Raw genomic sequence first — 20971 nt, 5'->3', positions numbered from 1 at the left:
CCATGCTGGCTCTCCAAGGCTCTGTTGCTGAACTTGTAGGACAAAACAATTTCTTATGAACGAACAACAAAGACGCATGGGCCACCTCTTAACAAAACAGACGGCGGCCAACAGCTTTCATTCAAGCTTTTAATACAGATACAGAATCACCGTTGCTTGAGAACAGGGTCTAAAAGCAGGCTCAAGGGGGTTGGCTGGAATTCCTTATTTCCAGGAAGCTCACCGCCGTCGTCATTATTAGCAAACTGGCCCAGCTTCGAATAAGCGCCAACGCTTATCCACCCTGTCATGTTTTCCAACCGAACAGGAAATTTTCCAGCCATTCAGCATGATTCCTCTTTGGAATACCTTTTTTTAATATGCTAGCTTGCTATGATTGGGGAGGGGGAGGAATGCATCATAGGTATAACGCCTGTGAAATTGCCAGGATTCACATAATATCCCATCCTTCCAGCTCTAAAGAGAAAAAAAAAAGAACGGTGTGAGTAAGAAGGACTCAAGGAAACCAGCCTATCTTTCAACAGTCCATGTATGAGATGCCAGGGCATCCAGAAGAAAAGTTGGTTTTTATATGCTGACTTTCTCTACCACTTAAGGGAGACTCAAACCAGCTTACAATCACCTTCCCTTCCCCTCCCCACAAGAGATACCCTGTGAGGTAGGTGGGGCTAAGAGAGCTCTAACAAAGCTGTGACTTGCCCAAAGTCACCCAACAGTCTTCATGTGGAGGAATGGGGAAACTAACCCGGTTCACCAGATTAGAGTCCGCCGCTCATGTGGAGGAGTGGGGAATCAAACCCGGTTCTCCAGATTAGAGTCCACTGCTCTTAACCACTACACCATACTGGCAAGGATGATTATAATTACCTGAGCTTCATTTGAACGTGTGGCTTTCAGCACCGCCACGGCCAAACCCTGAAAGACAACAAAGATGGATACTAAATACTCCGTTTCACAAATTCTAGTTAAAATAAAAAACAGGATCCTTCAAGTTTAGGCATTGATGAGGCCAGGTAAATTGAGGAAAAGTTAATGCCTCTTCAATGCAAGTCACACAAACACATGCATCTGCCTTATACTGAATCAGACCCCCCCTTGATCCATCAAGGTCAGTAATGTCTATTCAGACTGGCAGGGCTCTTCATAGTCTCAGGTGGAGGTCTTCCATGTCACCTACTGCTTGGTCCTTTTAACTGGAGATGCTGGGGATTGAACCTGGGACCTTCTGCATGCCAAGCAGATGCTCTACCTCTGAGCCACGGCCCCTCCCCAAAGTCCCAGCTAGGGCCATTTGCAGAACCAAGGAGGTTAGTGGTAAGAGCCTCTTGCTGTGTATGACACAGACAAGGCAGCTATACAAACAAGCCCAGAAATGTTATGTGCATAAGAAAACCCAGAGAGAACCTGATCTGGTCACTCATGGAAGACTCCTGGACTATTATGCAAAATATTGTGGTTCAATAAATGTGTCCTCTGGTATCTCACGTTGTTCAACAGTCTCCCCTAACAAAAGACCACCCACCTGGGGGGGAGGCAAGCAGCCTGTAATTTAACTACCTTTCAGAAAATGTACACCTCTCACCCTGATGAGCTAACTCCTTCCACTCCTGATGTGGGGTTTCACTTCGGACACTCCCTCGGTCTCACTTCCGCTCTTGCCCCCAACCCCCAACCCTGGTTTGGAAAAGTTGCTCGGCTTGAGAACATCTCCACCTCCTCCCCCCCCCCAAACCAATCTAGAGGGCTTATCCTTGACTTAACCTAAATACATTAAGCTGCCTTCTATTGAACCAGACCCTTGGTCCATCAAAGTCAGTACTGTCTACTAACACCGGCAGCGGCTCTCCAGGGTCTCAGGTAGAGGTCTTTCACATCACCTACTTGATTGATCCCTTAAACTGGAGACGTTGGGGACTGAACCTGGGGCCTTCTGCATGCCAAGAAGATGCTCTGCCACTGAGCCACAGCCCCTCCCCTACTTCTTTCCAAGCCTGGCAAGTTCTGTTTCTTTTATCCTCTGGACCAGAGCTGCTATAATTTCTCCAGCCCATGCTCCGCTTTGCATCTTGAGCCATTCTTGTTTTGTGTACCCTGAGTTTTTGCTCTGCCCAGACATGTTCCATGCACTTTACACTCTGGCTCTCCGCTGGATTACTACCTGAATCTCTGTTTGGAATCCCATGGGGCTCCCCAGCCTAGTGATCCCTCCTGGATCTTGTGTGAGCGAGAGGGGCGTTGGAAGCACTGCCCTTGGGGATCCACAAGATCATGCTTCTAGGTGATAATATCCCAAGAGAATGCGGGCTAACTGATACCCGGCGACACCTTCCCTTTCCCCTGCAAGATGCCTTTTACCTTTGGGTCCAAACAACGCAGCGTAGCAAGGGTGGTTGCAGTAGGGTTTCCCATCATGCTGCAAAGACAAATGCAATCAACTCAGGAAAAGCACCGGTAACAGGACCTTTGAGTTCTGAGGATCAGTGGTATTAACCAGTGAAAACGGAGGAAGACGCAAAACCACAGGTCCGCTCCATCACACACACCGGCAGAACAAACAAATTTTGAACACATGAAGCTGCCTTATAGCGAAGCAGGCCCTTTGCCTGTCAAGGGAAGTATTGTCTACTCAGACTGGCAGCAGGTCTCCAGGGTCTTAGGTCCAGGTCTTTTGCAACACCTACTACCTGGCCCTTTTAACTGGAGATGCCAGGGATTGGACCCGGGACCTTCTGCCTCCAAAGCTGATCCTCTACCAGAGCTACAGCCCCTCCTCTGGAGCTGCTGCCAACTCCAGTAAGGACTAGAGCTAACTTTTCTCCCAAAGCCTGTGAGCTTTGGGCACCGTCTCATAGAATCACAGTTGGAAGGGACCACCAGGGTCATCTAGTCTAACCCCCTGCACAATGCTGGAAATTCACAATTTCCCCCTGCACACCTCCAGTGACCCCTACTCCATGCCCAGAAGATGGCCAAGGTGCCCTCCCTCTCATAATCTGCCTAAGGTCATAGAATCAGAATTGCTGACAGATGGCCATCTAGCCTCTGCTTAAAAACCTCCAGGGAAGGAGCACTTACCACCTCTTGAGGAAGCCTGTTCCACTGAGGAACCGCTCTAACTGTTAGAAAATTCTTCCTAATGTCTAGACAGAAACTCTTTTGATTTAATTTCAAACCATTGGTTCTGGTCCGACCTTCTGGAACAACAGAAAACAACTCGGCACCCTCCTCTATATGAAAGCCCTTCAAGTCCTTGAAGTCTCCTCCTACACAATCAACACTGAAGTATTCATGAAGGTAGAAGGAGGCGGCAGTTGCTGGCAGCCAAGAAGCTGCTGGGGAAAACAGCTTGTGTAGTGCGTTCCCACTCAAGTGTGTGTGCCAAATTGGTCTGCCAACAGTAAAAATCAAAAGAAGAGCCAAAATATTTTCACCCACAGGAAAATCAGATATCAGTTGTGTGAATAGGTAAGTACAATTCGGACTGGAAAGAAAGAGGCTTCTTAGTGGAGAAACACAGAGCACTTTTACCAGTGAACATGATAATTCCAAGCCCACAAGAAGATGTTGTCACACCAATATAGTGTCCAGATCACGTGAAGTGATGGTATCGCTTTACTCTGCTCTGGTTGGACCTCACTTAGAGTATTGTGTTCAGTCTTGGGCACTGTAATTTAAGAAGTATGTAGACAAGCTGGAACGTGTCCAGAGGAGGGCAACAAAGATGGTGAGGGGTCTGGAGACCAAGTCCTATGAGGAAAGGTTGAAGGAGCTGGGTATGTTTAGCATGAAGAGAAGACTGAGAGGGGATACAGTAACCGTCTTCAAGTACTTGAAGGGCTGTGGTATAGAGAAGGGTGCCGAGTTGTTTTCCGTTGCCCCAGAAGGTCGGACCAGAACCAACAGGTTAAAATCAAATCAAAAGAGTTTATGTGAAGACATTAGGAAGAACTTTCTAACAGTTAGAGCGGTTCCTCGGTGGAACAGGAGGTGGTAAGCGCTCCTTCCCTGGAGGTTTTTAAGCAGAGGCCATCTGTCAGCAGTGCTGATTCTATGACCTTAGGCAGATCATGAGAGGGAGGGCACCCTGTCCATCTTCTGGGCATGAAGGTTGGGGGGGGGGTCCACTGGGTGTGTGTGGGGGAGGTAGTTGTGAATTTCCAGCATTCTGCAGGGGGCTGGACTGGTGATCCCTGGTGATCCCTTCCAACTCTATGATTCTATGATTCAATAAGAACATCAGAGCTGCCCTGCTGGGTCAGACCAGTGGTCCATCTAGTCCAGCACCCTGTTTTCAATCAGTGGCTACCCAGTTTCCATGGAAGGCCAATTAACAGGACACAGAGGCCAAGGCCCTCCCCTCATGTTGCCCCCGCTAGTAATCCGCATTCAAAGATAGAGTGCCTTTGAACATGGGGGTTCCAATCTAGCTGCGATAGCCATGGAGGGGCCTCACCTCGGCGGAAAATCGTCTGAGCATCAAGAAGAGGCAGATGGCCTGAAATCCTTGCCTGAAGGTCAGTTCAAAAGCGGCTCTGCACACGGTCTACATCCTGCCTGCGGTCAATAGTTGTCTGCCCCCAATAACCACCATCCGCTTCTGTCCATTAGGATGACTCGTGCTGCTGGCAAATGACTGTGAAATATCTGATCTGGGGGTGGGGATGCTATCTGGATGTGTGCAGAGAGATCACGAGAACAGGAGCCAGCTGGGGGCTTGCTGGCATGGTTGTCTTTGTCGTCCCCCATTCCCCCCCTGCTGTTCCTACCACCATTTCCTGCTTGTGACACTATCCCACAGGGCAGCACATTTATTGACAGCCTGATAACATGTTTTCTGGGTTACTGCTCTGGTCATAGAATCATAGAGTTGGAAGGGACCACCAGGGTCATTGAGTCCAACCCCCTGCACAATGCAGGAAATTCACAACTACCTCCCCCACACACCCCCTGAGTGACCCCTGCTCCATGCCCAGAGAGAGTTGCCAACCTCCAGGTACTAGCTGGAGATCTTCTGCTATTACAACTGATCTCCAGCCGATAGAGATCAGTTCACCTGGAGGAAATGGCTGCTTTGGCCATCGGACTCTATGGCATTGAAGTCCCTCCCCTCCACAAACCCCTCCCTCCGCAGGCTCCGCCCAAAAAAACTCCCACCGGTGCCGAAGAGGGACCTGGCAACCCTATGCCCAGAAGATGGCAAAAAATACCTCCAGGATTCCTGGCCAATCTGGCCTGGAGGAAAATTCCTTCCTGACCCCAAAGTGGATATTGGCATTTCCCTGGACGTGTCAGAAAGGGCCACGAGAGCCAAACACGCAACCCTCCCTGCCCTCTCACTCATGACCTGCCTGTATCCTCCGGGATGAGCTACTAGAGACAGTAAGGACAACGCCCTTCCAGATGATCTTTGGAAGGCAAAAAGGCAGCATTATTTCAAAGGTGTTTTGATTCTTCTGATTCACGGGCTGGTAATGCAATGGAGGCTTACTGCTTGGGATGCTCTGCGTCATCTGTCATGGGCTGCTGACGCTATTCTCTTCGTTTCTATACATTTGCCTATATTTTGTAAGCTCCTTGGTGCCCCACCCCTCGTTTTTAAGAAGAAATAAGTAATAACTTTTTTTAAAATGTGGGCAAAAATAACAAGCACATGAAACTGCTTTGTACTGAGTCAGCCGCCCATTGGTCTTTCAAGGCTATTATCATCTGCTCCGACTGGCAGCAGCTCTCCAGGGTCCCCGGCAGAGGTCTTTCACATCCCCTACCATCAGATCCTTTTAAATGGAGATGCGGGGGATCGAACCCAGGACCCTTCTGCATGCCAAGAAGATGCTCTGCCAACCGAGCCATTGGCCCCTCGTTTAAGATACCATATCCTGAGTCAGGCCCTTGGTGTATCAAGGTCAGTATGGTCGACTCTGACTGGCAGCGACTCTCCAGGGTCTCAGGTATAGGTTTTTCACATCGCTTACCACCTGGGGACTGCACCTGGGACCTTCTGCATGCCTAGCCAATGCTCTGCCAACTGAGCCATGCACGGCCCCTTGATTAAGTTACCTTATCCCCTAACCAGACTCTTGGTCTACCAAGGTGAGTATTGTCCTCCCAAGTCCTATTCAACTCTCCACTGTATGTCAGAGGTCAGCTCCAATTACTAGACCCAATATTTGCGAACAGGGAATGGTTACCTGTAAGTATTAAGGCCTCTCTCCTTACAAACAAACAGGATACACTAGTAATTGATGTGTTGGCAAGATTCTAGCAGAGGGCAATTTAAAGTGCATGAAGGTTTGTGTAAATCACAAGGCGATCTCAGGGCTCTGCAGTGAGTAAACTACTTATTGCACTTAAAACTGTTTTAGGGCTAAATTTTATGGAGGTGATCATAAATCGTGTTTTATGTTTATGCAGTAGCTACTGTTTGTAAGGATGTGTCACTGGCCACAAAGACTAGATTAATTCATGCCATCGTCTTCCCTATTACTATGTATGGGTGTGAAAGCTGGACAGTGAAGAAAGCTGATAGGAAGAAAATAGATTCCTTTGAAATGTGGCGTTGGAGGAGAGAGTTACGAATACCCTGGACTGCCAAAAAAACAAAACAGTGGGTTATAGATCAAATCAAGCCTGAACTGACCCTAGAAGCTAAAATGACTAAACTGAGGTTGTCGTATTTTGGTCACGTCATGAGACGACAAGAGTCACTGGAAAAGACAGTCATGCTAGGAAAAGTTGAGGGCAGCAGGAAAAGAAGAATTCCCAACAAGAGATGGATTGACTCAATAAAGGAAGCCATGGCATTCAATTTGCAGGATCTGAGCAGGGTTGTCAAAGATAGAACATTTGGGAGGACTTTCATTCAAAGGGTCGCCATGAGTTGGAAGCGACTTGACGGCACTTAACACACACACACACTGTTTGTATTGCTAATGCCGACAAAGCCTTCGTATTCAGTGAGTATTGTCCACTGTGACATGCAGCAGCTCTCTAGAATTTTGTTCAGAGGTCTTTCCCATTGCTCAGTTCACCTGAGCCTTTTAAGTGGAGAAGCTAGGGATCGAACCTGGGAGCTTCCGCTTGCAAAGCGGACACTCTGCCAATGAGCCACGGCCCACCTCAAGCCCTGAACGTACCTCTGCGTGGCCACCTGCAGTCAGGGTCTTGTTGCATTTTTCACACTTCAAGCACGGCCGGTGCCAGTCTTTCCCCAGGGAGGTGACTTTTTCAGCTGCCAGGACAAGAACACAAATAAGCAGCACTGATCAAAAGAGCTCAAAAGCCCTCGAAACACAGGCCATCCCGGTCTCTATCTGCACCCGCAGTCTTATGTTTATTTTTGTGATTTCATTTCGTTTGTAGCCTTCCTTTTCCCCCTTAATGGGGTCTCAATGTGGCTTACATCATTCTCCTCTCCTCCGTTTTTTATTCTCACAACGGTCCTGCAAGGTCAGCTATGAGGAGGAGGAGGAGGAGGAGGAGGAGGAGTTGGTTTTTATGTGCCAACTTTCTCTACCACTTAAGGAAGAATCAAACCGGCTTACAATCACCTTCCCTTCCCCTCCCCACAAGACACCTTGTGAAGTAGGTGGGGCTGAGAGAGTTCAGAGGGAACCGTGACTAGCCCAAGGTCACCCAGCTGATTTCATGTGTAGGAGTGGGGAAACCAACCAAATTAGAGTCCGCCTCTCCTAACCACCACTCTTAACCACTACACCACGCTGTGGGCCCGAGGTCACCCTGAAATCTTTCACAGCAAAGTAAGGATTTGAACTTTGAGGTTCTTGGATCCTAGTCCAACAACTTAACCGCTGCACCGCTCTTGAAGAGTGAAAGAAGCTCCTCCGATTCCCACCAGCACAGCTATGCTAGCAATTCTGTCCTGTGCAGGCTCTTGGCTCTTCTAGCAGCACAAGATCCATTGATCCTGGGAGCTCGCACTGCACACACAAAGATGCCTTCTACTGAGTCAGACCTTTGGTCTCGATAAGACTAATCAGTAGGTCAGTTATGAATGGGTACTTTCACTCCCATTCGCCCCCGGTCTGTCTCGGTTGTTCCTTGGAGTTATGCATGAGTTTTCCGTCCATTAGAGAAGACTTCATGGCCAACCCTCACAAATCCCGGGACTTCCTGTTCCTCTATTAACCCAATTCTTCCATCTCCCTTGAGCTCAGCCCGGGTGAAATCCCCACGCATAAGGCAAAACACAGGACAGGGAAGCTTGGGGAAGTGATGTTTCTCTCAAAGAAAGCACTCTAACCAATTACAAAGCAGCGTGTCAAGAGGCGAAGATTCAAATGCTTCCTGGGAGTCCTTTCTGAGCAGAAGAACGGATTTAAAAATTAGGCTTGGGTTCCTCTCCCCCATTCCTTTCAGATAGCTCTGATTTGTTGTTTTTGTTCTTAAAATGCTTTTTTATGTGGCAATTGGTTTTTGGGGGGCGGGGGACTCCCAATAAGCAGTACAGCCAATTACAAAGCAGCGTTTCAAGGGGCGGGGACTCCAAGGCTTCTTGATTTGAGCTTGGAGACTGCTGGTGCATAGATTCCCAACAGGAAAGTGTGAGTCCAGTGAGCAACGAACCTCAGGTGAAACTCCCAAGCATAAACGACCAGTGTAGATAAGATGCTCTTCCACTGAGCCCCTCTCTGCCTTGACAGCACAAGGAAGGTGCCTGCAATGGCTTCATTCCCAGGGGAGTATGCAAGCCCAAACCAGCCATACAGGAATTTGCAGTGGCATCCCGGCCACAGCTGAAGTGCCCCCCCCCCACATACAACTGTAAAAGCGGAGGCAAAAAGATGCAGTGACTCAAAAGAGCAGCCGTGGTGAAGTGGTTAAGAGAGGCAGACTCTATTCTGGAGAACCGGGTTTGACTCCCCACTCCTCCACGAGAGGTGGACTCAAATCTGGTGAACCAGGTTGGTTTCCCCACTCCTACACATGAAGCCTGCTGGGTGACCCTGGGCTAGTCACAGTTCTCTCCGAACTCTCTCAGCCCCACCTACCTCACAGGGTGTCTGTTGAGGGGAGGGTAAGGGAAGGTGATTGTAAGCCGCTTTGAAACTCCTTAAAGGTAGAGAAAGGCAGGGTATAAAAACCAACTCTTTTTCTTCTTCTACCCAAGTGCTTTTCCACCAAGTCCTGGACACTCACAAACACACCTTAATCTTGGTACAAAAGGCTAGATTACTAGGTGTCGTTTCCTTCAGCAGCCACAAATATTGACAAAAGGAATAAGGTTAGATTTTCGCAGCAGCACCCAGATCTCAGTCTTTGACCAGCTCTCTCCCCTTCCCCCTCCCACCTAATAAAAAAGATCTGACAATAGGCTGGCCAAATATTGTCAAGTCTTTTTAAAAACATTAACTTCCTCGGAGCTATAAAAATATGTTTTAATCAAACACAGGCTCATACTTTTCTAACTGCAAACCAATGAGTTAACCCTTACGGTAAAACAAAGAAATTGACTGAGACGCCGGAAGGGACCCTGGCCACGGAGGATGGCTGGTTCCCGGCTGGTTCCCGTTTTGTTCCACATGGCTCAGAATTACAGCGATTTGTTTGCACTGCTTTGACGGGGGATCTAGACAAATCACAGTTGGCATTTTCTGCAGTGTTTTCTCTTTTCCCAGGCCTGATTGGTGGCAATTCCCGAAAACCACCCCATGTAAAATGCAATCGGCAACTGTCCATATGGTGATGCTCAATGTGCTGTCCTAGAAAATCGCGTAGAACAGCCACAATGCAGTATCAAAATATATTCAGCATGTGTAAAAAGGTAAAGGTCCCCTGTGCAAGCACTGGGTCATTCCTGACCGATGGGGTGACGTCACATCCCGATGTTTACGAGGCAGACTTTGTTTACGGGGTGGTTTTCCAGTGCCTTCCCCTGTCATCTTCCCTTTACCCCCAGCAAGCTGGGTACTCATTTAACCGACCTCGGAAGGATGGAAGGCTGAGTCAACCTTGAGCTACCTGAAACCAACTTCCATTGGGATCGAACTCAGGTTGTGAGCAGAGCTTGGACTGCAGTACTGCAGCTTAACACTCTGCGCCAAGGGGCTCTATTCCGCATGTGTACTCACATAAAAAAGAAATACACAAACAACAACACGACCCCAAAAGCGCACATACATATATCTAAGTCACACAAATATAATTCACACCAAGATAATTTTCCACATGAATTTTTCAATTGTAGCCCTTCAAATACCACAGTCCTGATAAGTGCATCTGACTCTGTAGGATCTTTATTCACAAGTTCATAATACACACGATTATTGAGCTGTGACATAGCTTCTGCAATACAATCAACTTTATCCAATAACACGATAGCCCCTCCCTTGTCTGCAATTTTAATGACAATTCTGTCATCACTACTGAGATTTGTAATAGCTTCACTCTCTTCCATAGGCAATTTAGGCTATGGCTACTTCTTGGACCTAGGAGGGCAATGTAATTCACAAACGGGTATCTAGAAGGAACGGTAACCTTTGTAAGCTGAGTGTTACATTGAGATTACATTAAGATATGTGTGGTGAGTAGCATTGCAATAATGGGATAAGAATGGAATAAGCATGTGGTGAGCTTGAAATTGTAAAACAAGAAATGGAACGTTTACCCTAGAAGCTAAAATGACTAAACTGAGGCTGTCGTATTTTGGTCACATTATGAGAAGACAAGAGTCACTGGAAAAGACAGTCATGCTAGGAAAAGTTGAGGGCAGCAGGAAAAGAGGAAGACCCAACAAGAGATGGACAGACTCTATAAAGGAAGCCACAGCCCTCAATTTGAAAGATCTGAGCAGGGCTTTCAAAGACAGGACATTTTGGAGGACTTTCATTCATAGGGTCGCCATGAGCTGGAAGCGACTTGACTGCACTTTATACACACACACACACACACATGCAAATTGTAATAAATTATACGTATAAAGTATGGCCATATGATTTAAATTTTGTGATTCTACAGCATAGGAGTACATGCGATATGGAGCTAAAGAAACAGCAAAGAATGAAAAGAAACTGACAAAGTACTTTGTACCAAACGGCTTGAGTTCCTCTGGAGGATTTCCACCCCCACCCCCACCCCCCGTCTTTCAGCAGAGACAGTGGTGCACATTTTGTGCATGTTCATGGGATTGTTTATTTAGGCTTTTGTCCATAATTGAAAAATTCGTGTGGAAAATCATCTTGATGTGAATAATATTTGTGTGACTTGGACATATGTTTGTGCACTTTTGGGGTCATGTTGTTGTTTGTGTATCGTGTTTTATGTGAGTACACATGCTGAATATATTTTGATACTGCATAGTGGCTGTTCTATGTGATTTTCTGTGACATTGTATGTGTACATAGGTTGGTGTATATTTTTTGTTATGATGTACTGTCCTGGCAGTCCAGAGCTCCTGTCTCTTTAAATACTCCCGTTTCTATTTTCGTTCTGAAGCCCAATCATTCTTTTACCTGTGCAGGGAGGCCTTGGTAACTCCTTTTTTCTCCTCTTTGCAACAAATGAGATCGTTCCTTAATATTTTCCCCCCAATGCTTGTAACTGCACAATTAGAAGAAGCAGAAGAAGAAGATTTGGTTGTTATACCCTGATTGTCTACCTTTTTAAAGGGGACCAGCTTATAATTGCCTTCCCTTCCTCTCTTCACAACAGACACCTTGTGAGGTAGGTGGGGCTGAGAGAGTTCGGAGAGAACTGTGAGTAGCCCAAGGTCACCCAGCAGGCTTCATGTGGAGTGGGGAACCGAACCCGGTTCTCCAGATTAGAGCCCGCTACTCTTAACCACTACACCTCATTCATGTTCTCTTTTAATAAAGAAACACGCTTTGCAATTGAGACAAAGCAGTAATTAAAGCCTCCCCTCCCGATCTTCCTCCTCCAAGGAAATGATTAGGAACACACCTGAGTATGGTGAGGAGGGAGGCTCCTAATTAAGCACCATGGAGAACCACAAGATGTTGGCCTGGGATCCTTCCTAGCAATCTCTCTGTTCAAAACCCGAGTAAAGGAGTGGCAGGAAAGAGAGACACAGATATTGATGCAGTATCAAGGGAAGAAGAAGAAGAAGAAAGAAGCGGAAGAAGAAGAGGAAATCGGAAACAAGGAAGAAGAAGAGAGAAGAAGGAAGAAGAGGAAAGAGGAAACAAAGAAGAAGAAGAGTTGGTTTTTATATGCCGATTTTCTCTACCTTTAAGGAGACTCAAACCGGCTTACAGTCACCTTCCCTTCCTCTCCCCACAACAGACATCTTCTGAAGTAGGTGGGGCTGAGAGAACTGCGACTAGCCCAAGGTCACCCAGCTGGCTTCATGTGGAGGAGTGGGGAAACCAATCCAGTTCGCCAGAGTAGAGTCCGCCGCTCATGTGGAGGAATGAGGAATCAAACCCGGTACTCCAGACTAGAGTCTGGAGCTCTTAACCACAACACCACGCTGTGCCTTCACATCTGCCCACTAACTTCTCAGGGGAGAGCCTCCACCCGGCAACAGGAGCCATGGATCCTGGTAAAAGGACTGATACACACACACACACACACACAAATATATATACATATATACATAAATACACACACACCAAGGAAGAAGGATGGTGGTGAAGACTTTCCACCAGGTATAACAGACCCAAGAAGAAGAGGAGTTGGATTTTATACCCCGCTTCTCTCTACCTTTAAGGAGTCTCAAAGTGACTTACAATCACCTTCCCTTCCCCCCCAACAGACACCTTGTACGTGAGGCTGAGAGAGAGAGTTCGGAGAAAACTGTGACTAGCCCAAGGTCACTTAGCAGGCTTCATGTGGAGGAGTGGGAAATCAAACCCGCCGCTCTTAACCACTACGCCACTCCAAAGCTCCAAGTTCAAGCCCTCCTTGCAAGGAGCATTGGAAGGTCAGGAAAGAATCCCAGCCACAGCTGAGGTTCTGCACCATCAAACACAGGCACATGCAATAAGCTGCTCTTGCTGAACGGCCACCCCCATGTGCCAGTCCTTCTAGCTGGCAATCTCCCATGCGCCATTCTAGCATTCCTTGTTCCCCATGCTTCCCGACCTGCCATCCAAAATGATTCCCCTCTAGCTAACAGCAGGAAAAGAGGAAGACCCAACAAGAGATGGATCGACTCAATAAAGGAAGCCACAGCCCTCAATTTGCAAGACCTGAGCAAGGCTGTCAAATATAGGATGTTTTGGAGGACACTGATTCATTGGGTCGCCATGAGTCGGAAGCGACTTGACGTCACTTAACACACACACACACACACACACACACTAGCTAGACCCCAACTGTATAGGCAGTGGAGGGCTACACCCTCTGTCCCCTCCCCGGGGGAATCCCAGATTGAAGACAGATAAGGTCTCAGGAACGGGGGCAGCAATCAATCCCTGCCTGGAGAGGCATGGGACAGAAATAATTAAAACAAATAAATAATAAAAATATATAGGCACAATGCAATCCAATGGAGCTATTTCAGGCTAGGCCCATTGATTTCAAAGGACTTAGGACTGAAGTGTCAAGGCACCGTTCGGCAGCTCAGATAGCAGCTGGGCCATGCCTAACACTGGGTACGGTTGTAATTATTGTTCTAATCAAACAAAAGCATTGATCATTTGCTGGCTAACAGAAGGAGAAGCTAGGCCGGATGGCTAGCGGAACCGGCCCGACGTTCTCCTTCTGAGGAATTGCAGAATAACTGCGCTTTCGCACCTGCCGAATAATGCACTTTCAATCCACTTTCAATCCACTTTGCAGCTGGATTTTACTGTGCGAAATGGCAAAATCCACTAGCAAACGATCGTTAAAGTGAATACATGAAGCTGCCTTCTACTGAATCAGCCCCTGGGTCCATCAAAGTCAGTATTGTCTACTCAGACCGGCAGCAGCTCTCAGGGGTCTCAGGCAGAGGTCTTTCACATCACCTACCTGCCTAGTCCCTTTAACTGGAGATGCCGGGGATTGAACCTGGGACCTTCTGCATGCCAAACAGATGCTCTATCACTGAGCCACAGCCCCTCCCAGATTGAGAGTGCACTGAAAGTGCATTATTCAGCATGTATGAAAGTGCCCCAGGCCACCAATGGAGTCTGAAAAGGGAAGAATGGTCAGGCAGGCTGCTAGAAGGGAGTTCACCCTCTCTCCGTTACATAGCTCTCCATAGTTGCAACAGGTAATCCATATTAGTTAGCAAGCAACCGCGCAATCCTGAGCCTGTAGCACAGACATGTGGAGAAATGGCTATTCCCAAATGAGAAGCCGTGTTACACCAGCAAAGGAAGGTGCTGTCAAGTCACAGCTGACTTATGGCGATCCCATAGGCTGTAGGGTTTTCAAGGGAAGAGATATGCAGAGGTGGTTTGCCATTGCCTGCCTCTGCAAAGCGACCCTGGTATTCCCTGGAGGTCTCCGATCCAAATACTAACTAGGGCCGACCCTGCTTAGCTTCCAAGACGGGGCTGGTGTGAGCTCCAGGCAGCTGGCCTTCAAGGGTCTGTTTCTCAGAAGTTTGTTATGACTGCTTTCTCTCCGTTTGCGTGATAACTGTAATCTACCATGGGAACCAGGCTCGGCTTGGTAACCAACTGTGCCTTTGGTTTTCTGTATATGTTCCAACCTGTCTGTATTCCCCGCAGTAGAGTCCTCGTACCTTCCCCTGTAAGTTCCTGCTACTCACCTTATGCTCCCCAAATAAACCAGCCTCTTAGAATACCCTGTCTGGACGTTTGGTGATTGGGATTCAACAGGTGAACTCAGACCTTACATTTGGCCTGGGCCATCTAGATCAGGGCAGCACAATAAAACAGGAGTCCCGGAGGCACCATAAAAAAAAACCCTAATTTCCCGCCATCCCTGTAAAAACAGAAGGACTCTCCTCTCACTAATGTTAGCAGGTAAGAATCGAAAGATCACTGTTAAGGTTGCCAAGTTTGGTTGGATAGCCCATAAGATTAGAAAAAATCGGGTAAGCCATAAATAGGCTTTTTAGCAAAACGTTTAGCCTACAAGATTAGGAAACTTGGGTGAGCCATATATAGGCTTTTTAAGCTATACGTTTTATAAGATATTGCATAATTCTGTGACTCTACAATTTTAAATGTTTTTCCCCCCATGAGTTAACTGATATTCTGAAAGTTTGAATTATAGTAATGATCCTATTTTTATTGGTCTTGGGCAGTATTAAATAAATGTGTTTGTTTGACAGGGCTGGCCTGGGCCATCTAGGTCAGGACAGCACAATAAAACAGGAGTCCCGGAGGCGCAATAAAAAAAAAGTTTATTCTACCGTGCATTTTTTGTGAATCAGAGCTCACTTCCCCAGGTGCATAAAGCGCATATAAATATGTCACCTATGCATGGACACTCCACCCCCTCGGATGAAGTGAGCTCCAACCGACACACAAAACGCATGATAGAATTCAGTTTCATCGAGTCTTTGGTGCCACCGGATCCCTGCTTTATTTCAACATCTACCCTTATCGAGTCACACGGTTTTCTCCCATTGTTCAGGGCACACAGCCCGACAGAGGCAGCCTGCCGGATCAGATCAGTGGTCCGCCGCGTCCAGCATCCTGTTTCCCACAGTGGCCAAACCCGTTGCCCTGGAGAGTCAACAAACAGGGTGGAGAGGAATTCCTCAATGGGCGGCTCCCATTCTGCCAGCCGTTTCAGCAGCTGGGCCAAACTCTGGCATCGGTTCACTGGCGGGCAGGCGCGGCCCTTCAAATCTGCTCAGGGCAGGAAGCGCTCCCTGCCTGACAGGGCCGTCTTACCAGCATTATAGGCCCCTGGGCAGAGCAGTGCCCTGGAGCCCCTACCTACACAACCACGCACAGGAATAAAAATGTCCATGATCGATAAAATTAAATATATATTTATTGATACTTCCATAATGAACAAATCCTATCTTACATCATACTTCAGTATTTATTCTTAATCCAAACCTACATGAACATTAATAATTGTTCGTTATCTTCAGTAAAACACATGCTAAATATGCATTTTTCAATAACAAATATTTATAGTTTAGTATAGTATTTATGTAAAGAACCCCGTAGCGCAGAGTGGTAAGCTGCAGTACTGCAGTCCAAGCTCTGCTCTGCTTACAACCTGAGTTTGATCCCAACGGAAGTTGGCTTCAGGTAGTCGGCTCAAGGTTGACTCAGCCTTCCATCCTTCCGAGGTCGGTCAAATGAGTACCCAGCTTGCTGGGGGTAAAGGGAAGATGACTGGGGAAGGCACTGGCAAACCACCCCGTAAACCCACAAGTCTGCCTCGTAAACGTCGGGATGTGACGTCACCCCATGGGTCAGGAATGACCCGGTGCTTGCACAGGGGACCTTTACCTTATAGCACTTATGTATTCATTGACAGCAAGTCACACATGAACACATGAAGCTGCCTTATACTGAATGAGACCCACAGTCCATCAAAATCAATATTGTCTACTCTGACAGGCAGCGGCTCTCCAGGGTCTCAGGCTTAGGTCTCTCCCATCACCTACTTGCCTAGTCCCTTTAACTGGAGATGCTGGGGATTGAACCTGGGACCTTCTGCATGCCAAGCAGATGCTCTACAAACTAAGCCACAGCCCCTCTCTCCCAACATACATAGATTAGCGTGGGGACGCTATGCTCGTGGGGGCCCCGGGCCACTGCCCAGGGTGCCCATGCGTTAAGATGGCCCTGCTCCCTGGGGGAAGCCAGGCTCAGCCTCCCAGCTCAGGACACAGGACTGAGCCCCAACTCCTAGCCTGAGCTCTAAGCGAGCATGATCCAGGTCAGGCCCTAACCTGGCTTCAGGCACACGCCGGTTCCACGTCAGTTCCCGCTTCATCCCAGCGCCACACGTGACCAAAACGGCAGCTGAGCGACTCACAATACTGTCAACAGGGAAAGGCTGTGGGTGGGTGTGTTTTAATCTAACCTCAAAGTGCAAAAGTACGGGGCTGAGGAACATTTACTCATAAATATAATTTATCATGTACAAACATTATGACTACCTACATATACTGACTAAAATACATCCAAGGTTACAATCCCCAGTAATTCTACTGTCATAGAATCAAGAGTCCTGTTGCAATCCTGTAAATTTGTTCTTTCATATGTTGTGGCTATTTCTTCAACGACGCAACACCAGTAGACCAGTTATTAAATAAAGCTGTAAATCATCTCTTCAGCATCGGTAGAAAAATAGCAACAAATCAGCTTCCTTGGTACTATTAGAAAAATACGACGGGCTGCCGGCTCCTAATCCCGCTTCGTAAAGATCTTCATCAGAACTTCACATTTGTCTTATTTGTCCAGAGTAACATATGATCTGGAAAGGACTGCAACCGGACTCTTGATTCGATGCCAATAGAATTACTGTGGAGGTATTTTAGTCAGTATATATAGGTGGTTGTAATGTTTGTACGTGATAAATTATATTTATGAGTTTATGTCCCTTGGCTACATACTTTGGTATTTTGAGCTGTGGCATAGCTACTGTTTTGCTAGATTGTGTGTTTGAATTTCCTATTTCTAGTTTCAATTGCCTTGCAAACACTATAAGCCAGAGCTACCCTGGAGCATGCCGGCCGCACCTGCCTGCCTGAAATCTCCGGCAAACGGCTGAGGCACACCAGATGTGTAGCAATGGGGAAACAAAGCGAGGGAAGAAGAGGAGGAGGAAGAAGAAGAGTTGGTTTTTATATGCCGACTTTCTCTACCACTTAAGGAAGAATCAAACCGCCTTACAATCACCTTCCCTTTCCCTCCCCACAACAGACACCCCGTGAGGTTGGTGAGGCTGAGAGAGCTCTAAGAGAGCTGTGACTAGCCCACCAAGATCACCCAGTTGGCTTCATGTGTAGGAATGGGGAAACCCACCCCGCTCACCAGATTAGCTTCCACCACTCATGTGGAGTAGGGAATCAAACCTGTTTCTCCGGATTACAGTCCTCTGCTCCAAACCACCGCTCTTAACCACTGCACCACTACAAATATCTAAATGAAATAAATTATTCAAATATTCAGGTGCCCAATAGCTCAAGCATGAGTCCAGGGAATACAGATGACGGGAGCAAAGCCCCGCCCGCCCCTGTCCCCACCTCATCTTTCTGTGCTCTGAAGCATTTTTCTTTTGCTTGCCCACCCCCCATTTTCAGATGTGATCTGAACGCTAATCTATCCATCCCACTCGTTCCCCCCAGTGAGCGGAGAGAGGCATACACGGTTCTCTCCGCCTCTCTTTTATCCGCACAACAGCCCTGCGGGGCAGGTAAAGCTGAGAAGAAGCTCAGTTACATTCATGGGGGGAAGGGGGGTGTTTCCGATCCTCGTTTTCTCAGATGCCAGTACACCGCGTGGGCACCAAGAAGAGGAGGGGGGTGTCGCTGCCTGGTCGGGACCCTCCCGGGCTCCGAGGAGCGACTCCGGCTTCACCGCTTCCTGCAAGGGGCTGACCTAGGGCGAGAACGCGCGGTCGCTTGAGCCTCCTTTCTTCCCTGTTCCAGCCAGGATTCAGCCAGGATCGAACGCACGGACGTTCTTCGAACGCACGGACGTTCTTCCCTGTTCCAGCCAGGATTCAGCCAGGATCGAACGCACGAACGTTCGAAGAACGTTCGTGCGTTCGATCCGGGCTGAATCCTGGCTGGAACAGGGAAGAACGTCCGTGCGTTCGATCCTGGCTGAACGTTCTTCGAACGTTCGTGCGTTCGATCCTGGCTGAACGTTCTTCGAACGTTCGTGCGTTCGATCCGGGCTGGATCCTGGCTGGAACAGGGAAGAAAGGAGGCTCAAGCGGCCGCGCGTTCGCGCCCCTCGACAGGCAGGAAGAGGCTCCCGGCGAGAGGACGGCGCGGCCGACCGGATCCCGCCTCGAAGGGCATCCCTCCTCTCTGCCAGAGCGGCGCGGCGGCGAAAGCTTGGGGTCAGCCCTCGGAAGCCCTGGGTTCAAATCCCCGCCCGGCCAAGAAGAGGACCCCCGCTCATGGGGTCGGGAGGGGGCGCGCGCGCTGGGCAAGCCGCCGGGCGCTCAGCGGGCGAGGACGGCTGGAAGCACCACCACCACCACCCCTCCCGCAGCCTTCCCGGGGCAGATCCTCGCACCCCTCGCTCTTTCGGTCTCCCCCGTCCGGATCCCCCCTCGCCAGCAGGGCACCCTCGCCCCGGCCACCCTCCTTACCGAAGTAGACCTCCTTCGCGCAGCGGGGGCACTTGGGCATGGCGGCGGCGAGGAGCGCGCGGTGCGTGCGGAAGGGAAGGAGGGAAGGCAGAGGCAGTGTGCGGCCGGCGGAGCCGCGCTCCCTCGCCGCGCCCAGCGCAGCCCCACCCCGCCCCGCCGCCCCACGCCACGCCCGCTCCCTCGCCCCACGGACCCCGCCCGGCCAGCAGGGCGCGCCCCGAGGAGGCGGCGGCGGCGGGGCCGCGGGTCACTGGTCTCGGGGTGGGCTGTACTGGGTACCTTCATCATCATCATCATCATCATCATCATTTGTTTATTACGGTCAAAGACAAAAAGAGATACCATAAGAATTAAAACAAAATGTCCATGCTCAGAAGATGGCCCAGATGCCCTCCCTCTCATCATCTGCTTAAGGTCACAGAATGAGCATCGCTGACAGATGGCCATCTAGCCTCTGCTTCAAAACCTCCAGGGAAGGAGAGCCCACCACCTCCCGAGGAAGCCTGTTGCGCTGAGGATCCACTCTGTTAGAAAATTCTTCCTAATGTCTAGACAGAAACTCTTTTGATGTAATTTCAACCCGTTGGTTCTGGTTGGTTGAGAGAGTTAACTTCCTTTGCCCTCCAGTGTCAGCAGAACTTCTCCTTTCAAGCTTGGAGATATGCCTCCTGAGGACATGGCTACACCCACCTAAAACCAGGAAGTCTCTAATTCTTAATTTTTGAGATCGGGGTTACCTGCTGCATGGGGCAGGGTGGGGGTGAAAAGCTGGCTCAAACCCAGCTGCTGCTGGAAAGCTGCTGATGACCGTGTGTTTCCCACCCAACTTCTTGGTGCTTTCCTAAAGCGCCTGGTGACTGGCTGGGCAGCTTTCCTGCTGGCTCAGCAACCTTGCTGAAGTTCCTACTCTTTCCTTTGCTCTGCAGCTTTCCTTCCAGAAGATGACCAAGATGCCCTCCCTCTCATCATGTGCTTAAGGTTATAGAATCAGCATTGCTGACAGATGGCCATCTAGCCTCTTCTTAAAAACCTCCAGAGAAGGAGAGCTTACCACCTCCGGAGGAAGCCTGTTCCGCTGAGGAATAGCATTTCATCACCCGTCCATGCCCAATGCGACTGGGCCATACTTTCACATCCACAAGTCTCTTAAATTGGTATTCCACCCTTATTTACCTCTGTTCAGTGTTAATCATAACTCGACTTGACTGCCTTGGAAAAATTAATGTTAATAATAAACTTAATAGTCAGCCATTTACAAATACCTAGTAATAAGTGTGATAGTACCTAACAATGAACTAAATAGTCAAATATTCAGTGATACTTGTCATAATCTAATTCATATCTTATCTCTATCCTTGAATCATATTACAAACCAATCTATCTCTATTCAAACATATCTATCAAAAAACGGTTGCCATCTTCGGTTTTCTTCGAAGCTGTACTGGGTACGTTCTAACCAAAGGCTTGATTTTCAAAGGTTTTACTTAAAAATTTTAAAGGTTTTACTTGTGTTTTTTTTTAAGGTGTCCTAAGAACATCAGAAAGGCCCTGCTGGATCAGACCAAGGCCCATCAAGTCCAACAGTCTGTTCACACAGTGGCCAACCAGGTGCCTCTAGGAAGCCCCCAAACAAGATGACTGCAGCAGCACCATCCTGCCTGTGTTCCACAGCACCTAATATAATAGGCATGCTCCTCTGATCCTGGAGAGAATAGGTATGAATCATGACTGGTATCCATTTTGACTACTAGCCATGGATAGCCCCCTCCTCCATGAACATGTCCACTCCCCTTTTGAAGCC

The 20971-nt window shown here is 48.4% G+C and overlaps 1 protein-coding gene across 1 annotated transcript; it reads right to left on the bottom strand.

Annotated features, from left to right (window-relative positions):
• Nucleotides 1–867: 867 nt before the first annotated feature.
• CRIP1 (cysteine rich protein 1) lies at nt 868–19251 on the bottom strand. Its single transcript, XM_056845282.1, has 4 exons — nt 19171–19251; nt 7134–7228; nt 2356–2413; nt 868–915 (listed from the first exon to the last, which is right to left on the bottom strand). Exons 1-4 carry the CDS (start codon nt 19208–19210, stop codon nt 875–877), a joined length of 234 nt encoding a protein of 77 aa, XP_056701260.1. The 5' UTR covers nt 19211–19251; the 3' UTR covers nt 868–874.
• Between the last annotated feature and the right edge of the window lie 1720 nt (nt 19252–20971).

This window comes from Euleptes europaea, chromosome 2 (assembly GCF_029931775.1).
Source record: "Euleptes europaea isolate rEulEur1 chromosome 2, rEulEur1.hap1, whole genome shotgun sequence".
NCBI classification, from domain to species: domain Eukaryota; kingdom Metazoa; phylum Chordata; class Lepidosauria; order Squamata; family Sphaerodactylidae; genus Euleptes; species Euleptes europaea.
This window is presented reverse-complemented; position numbering and strand designations above follow the sequence as displayed.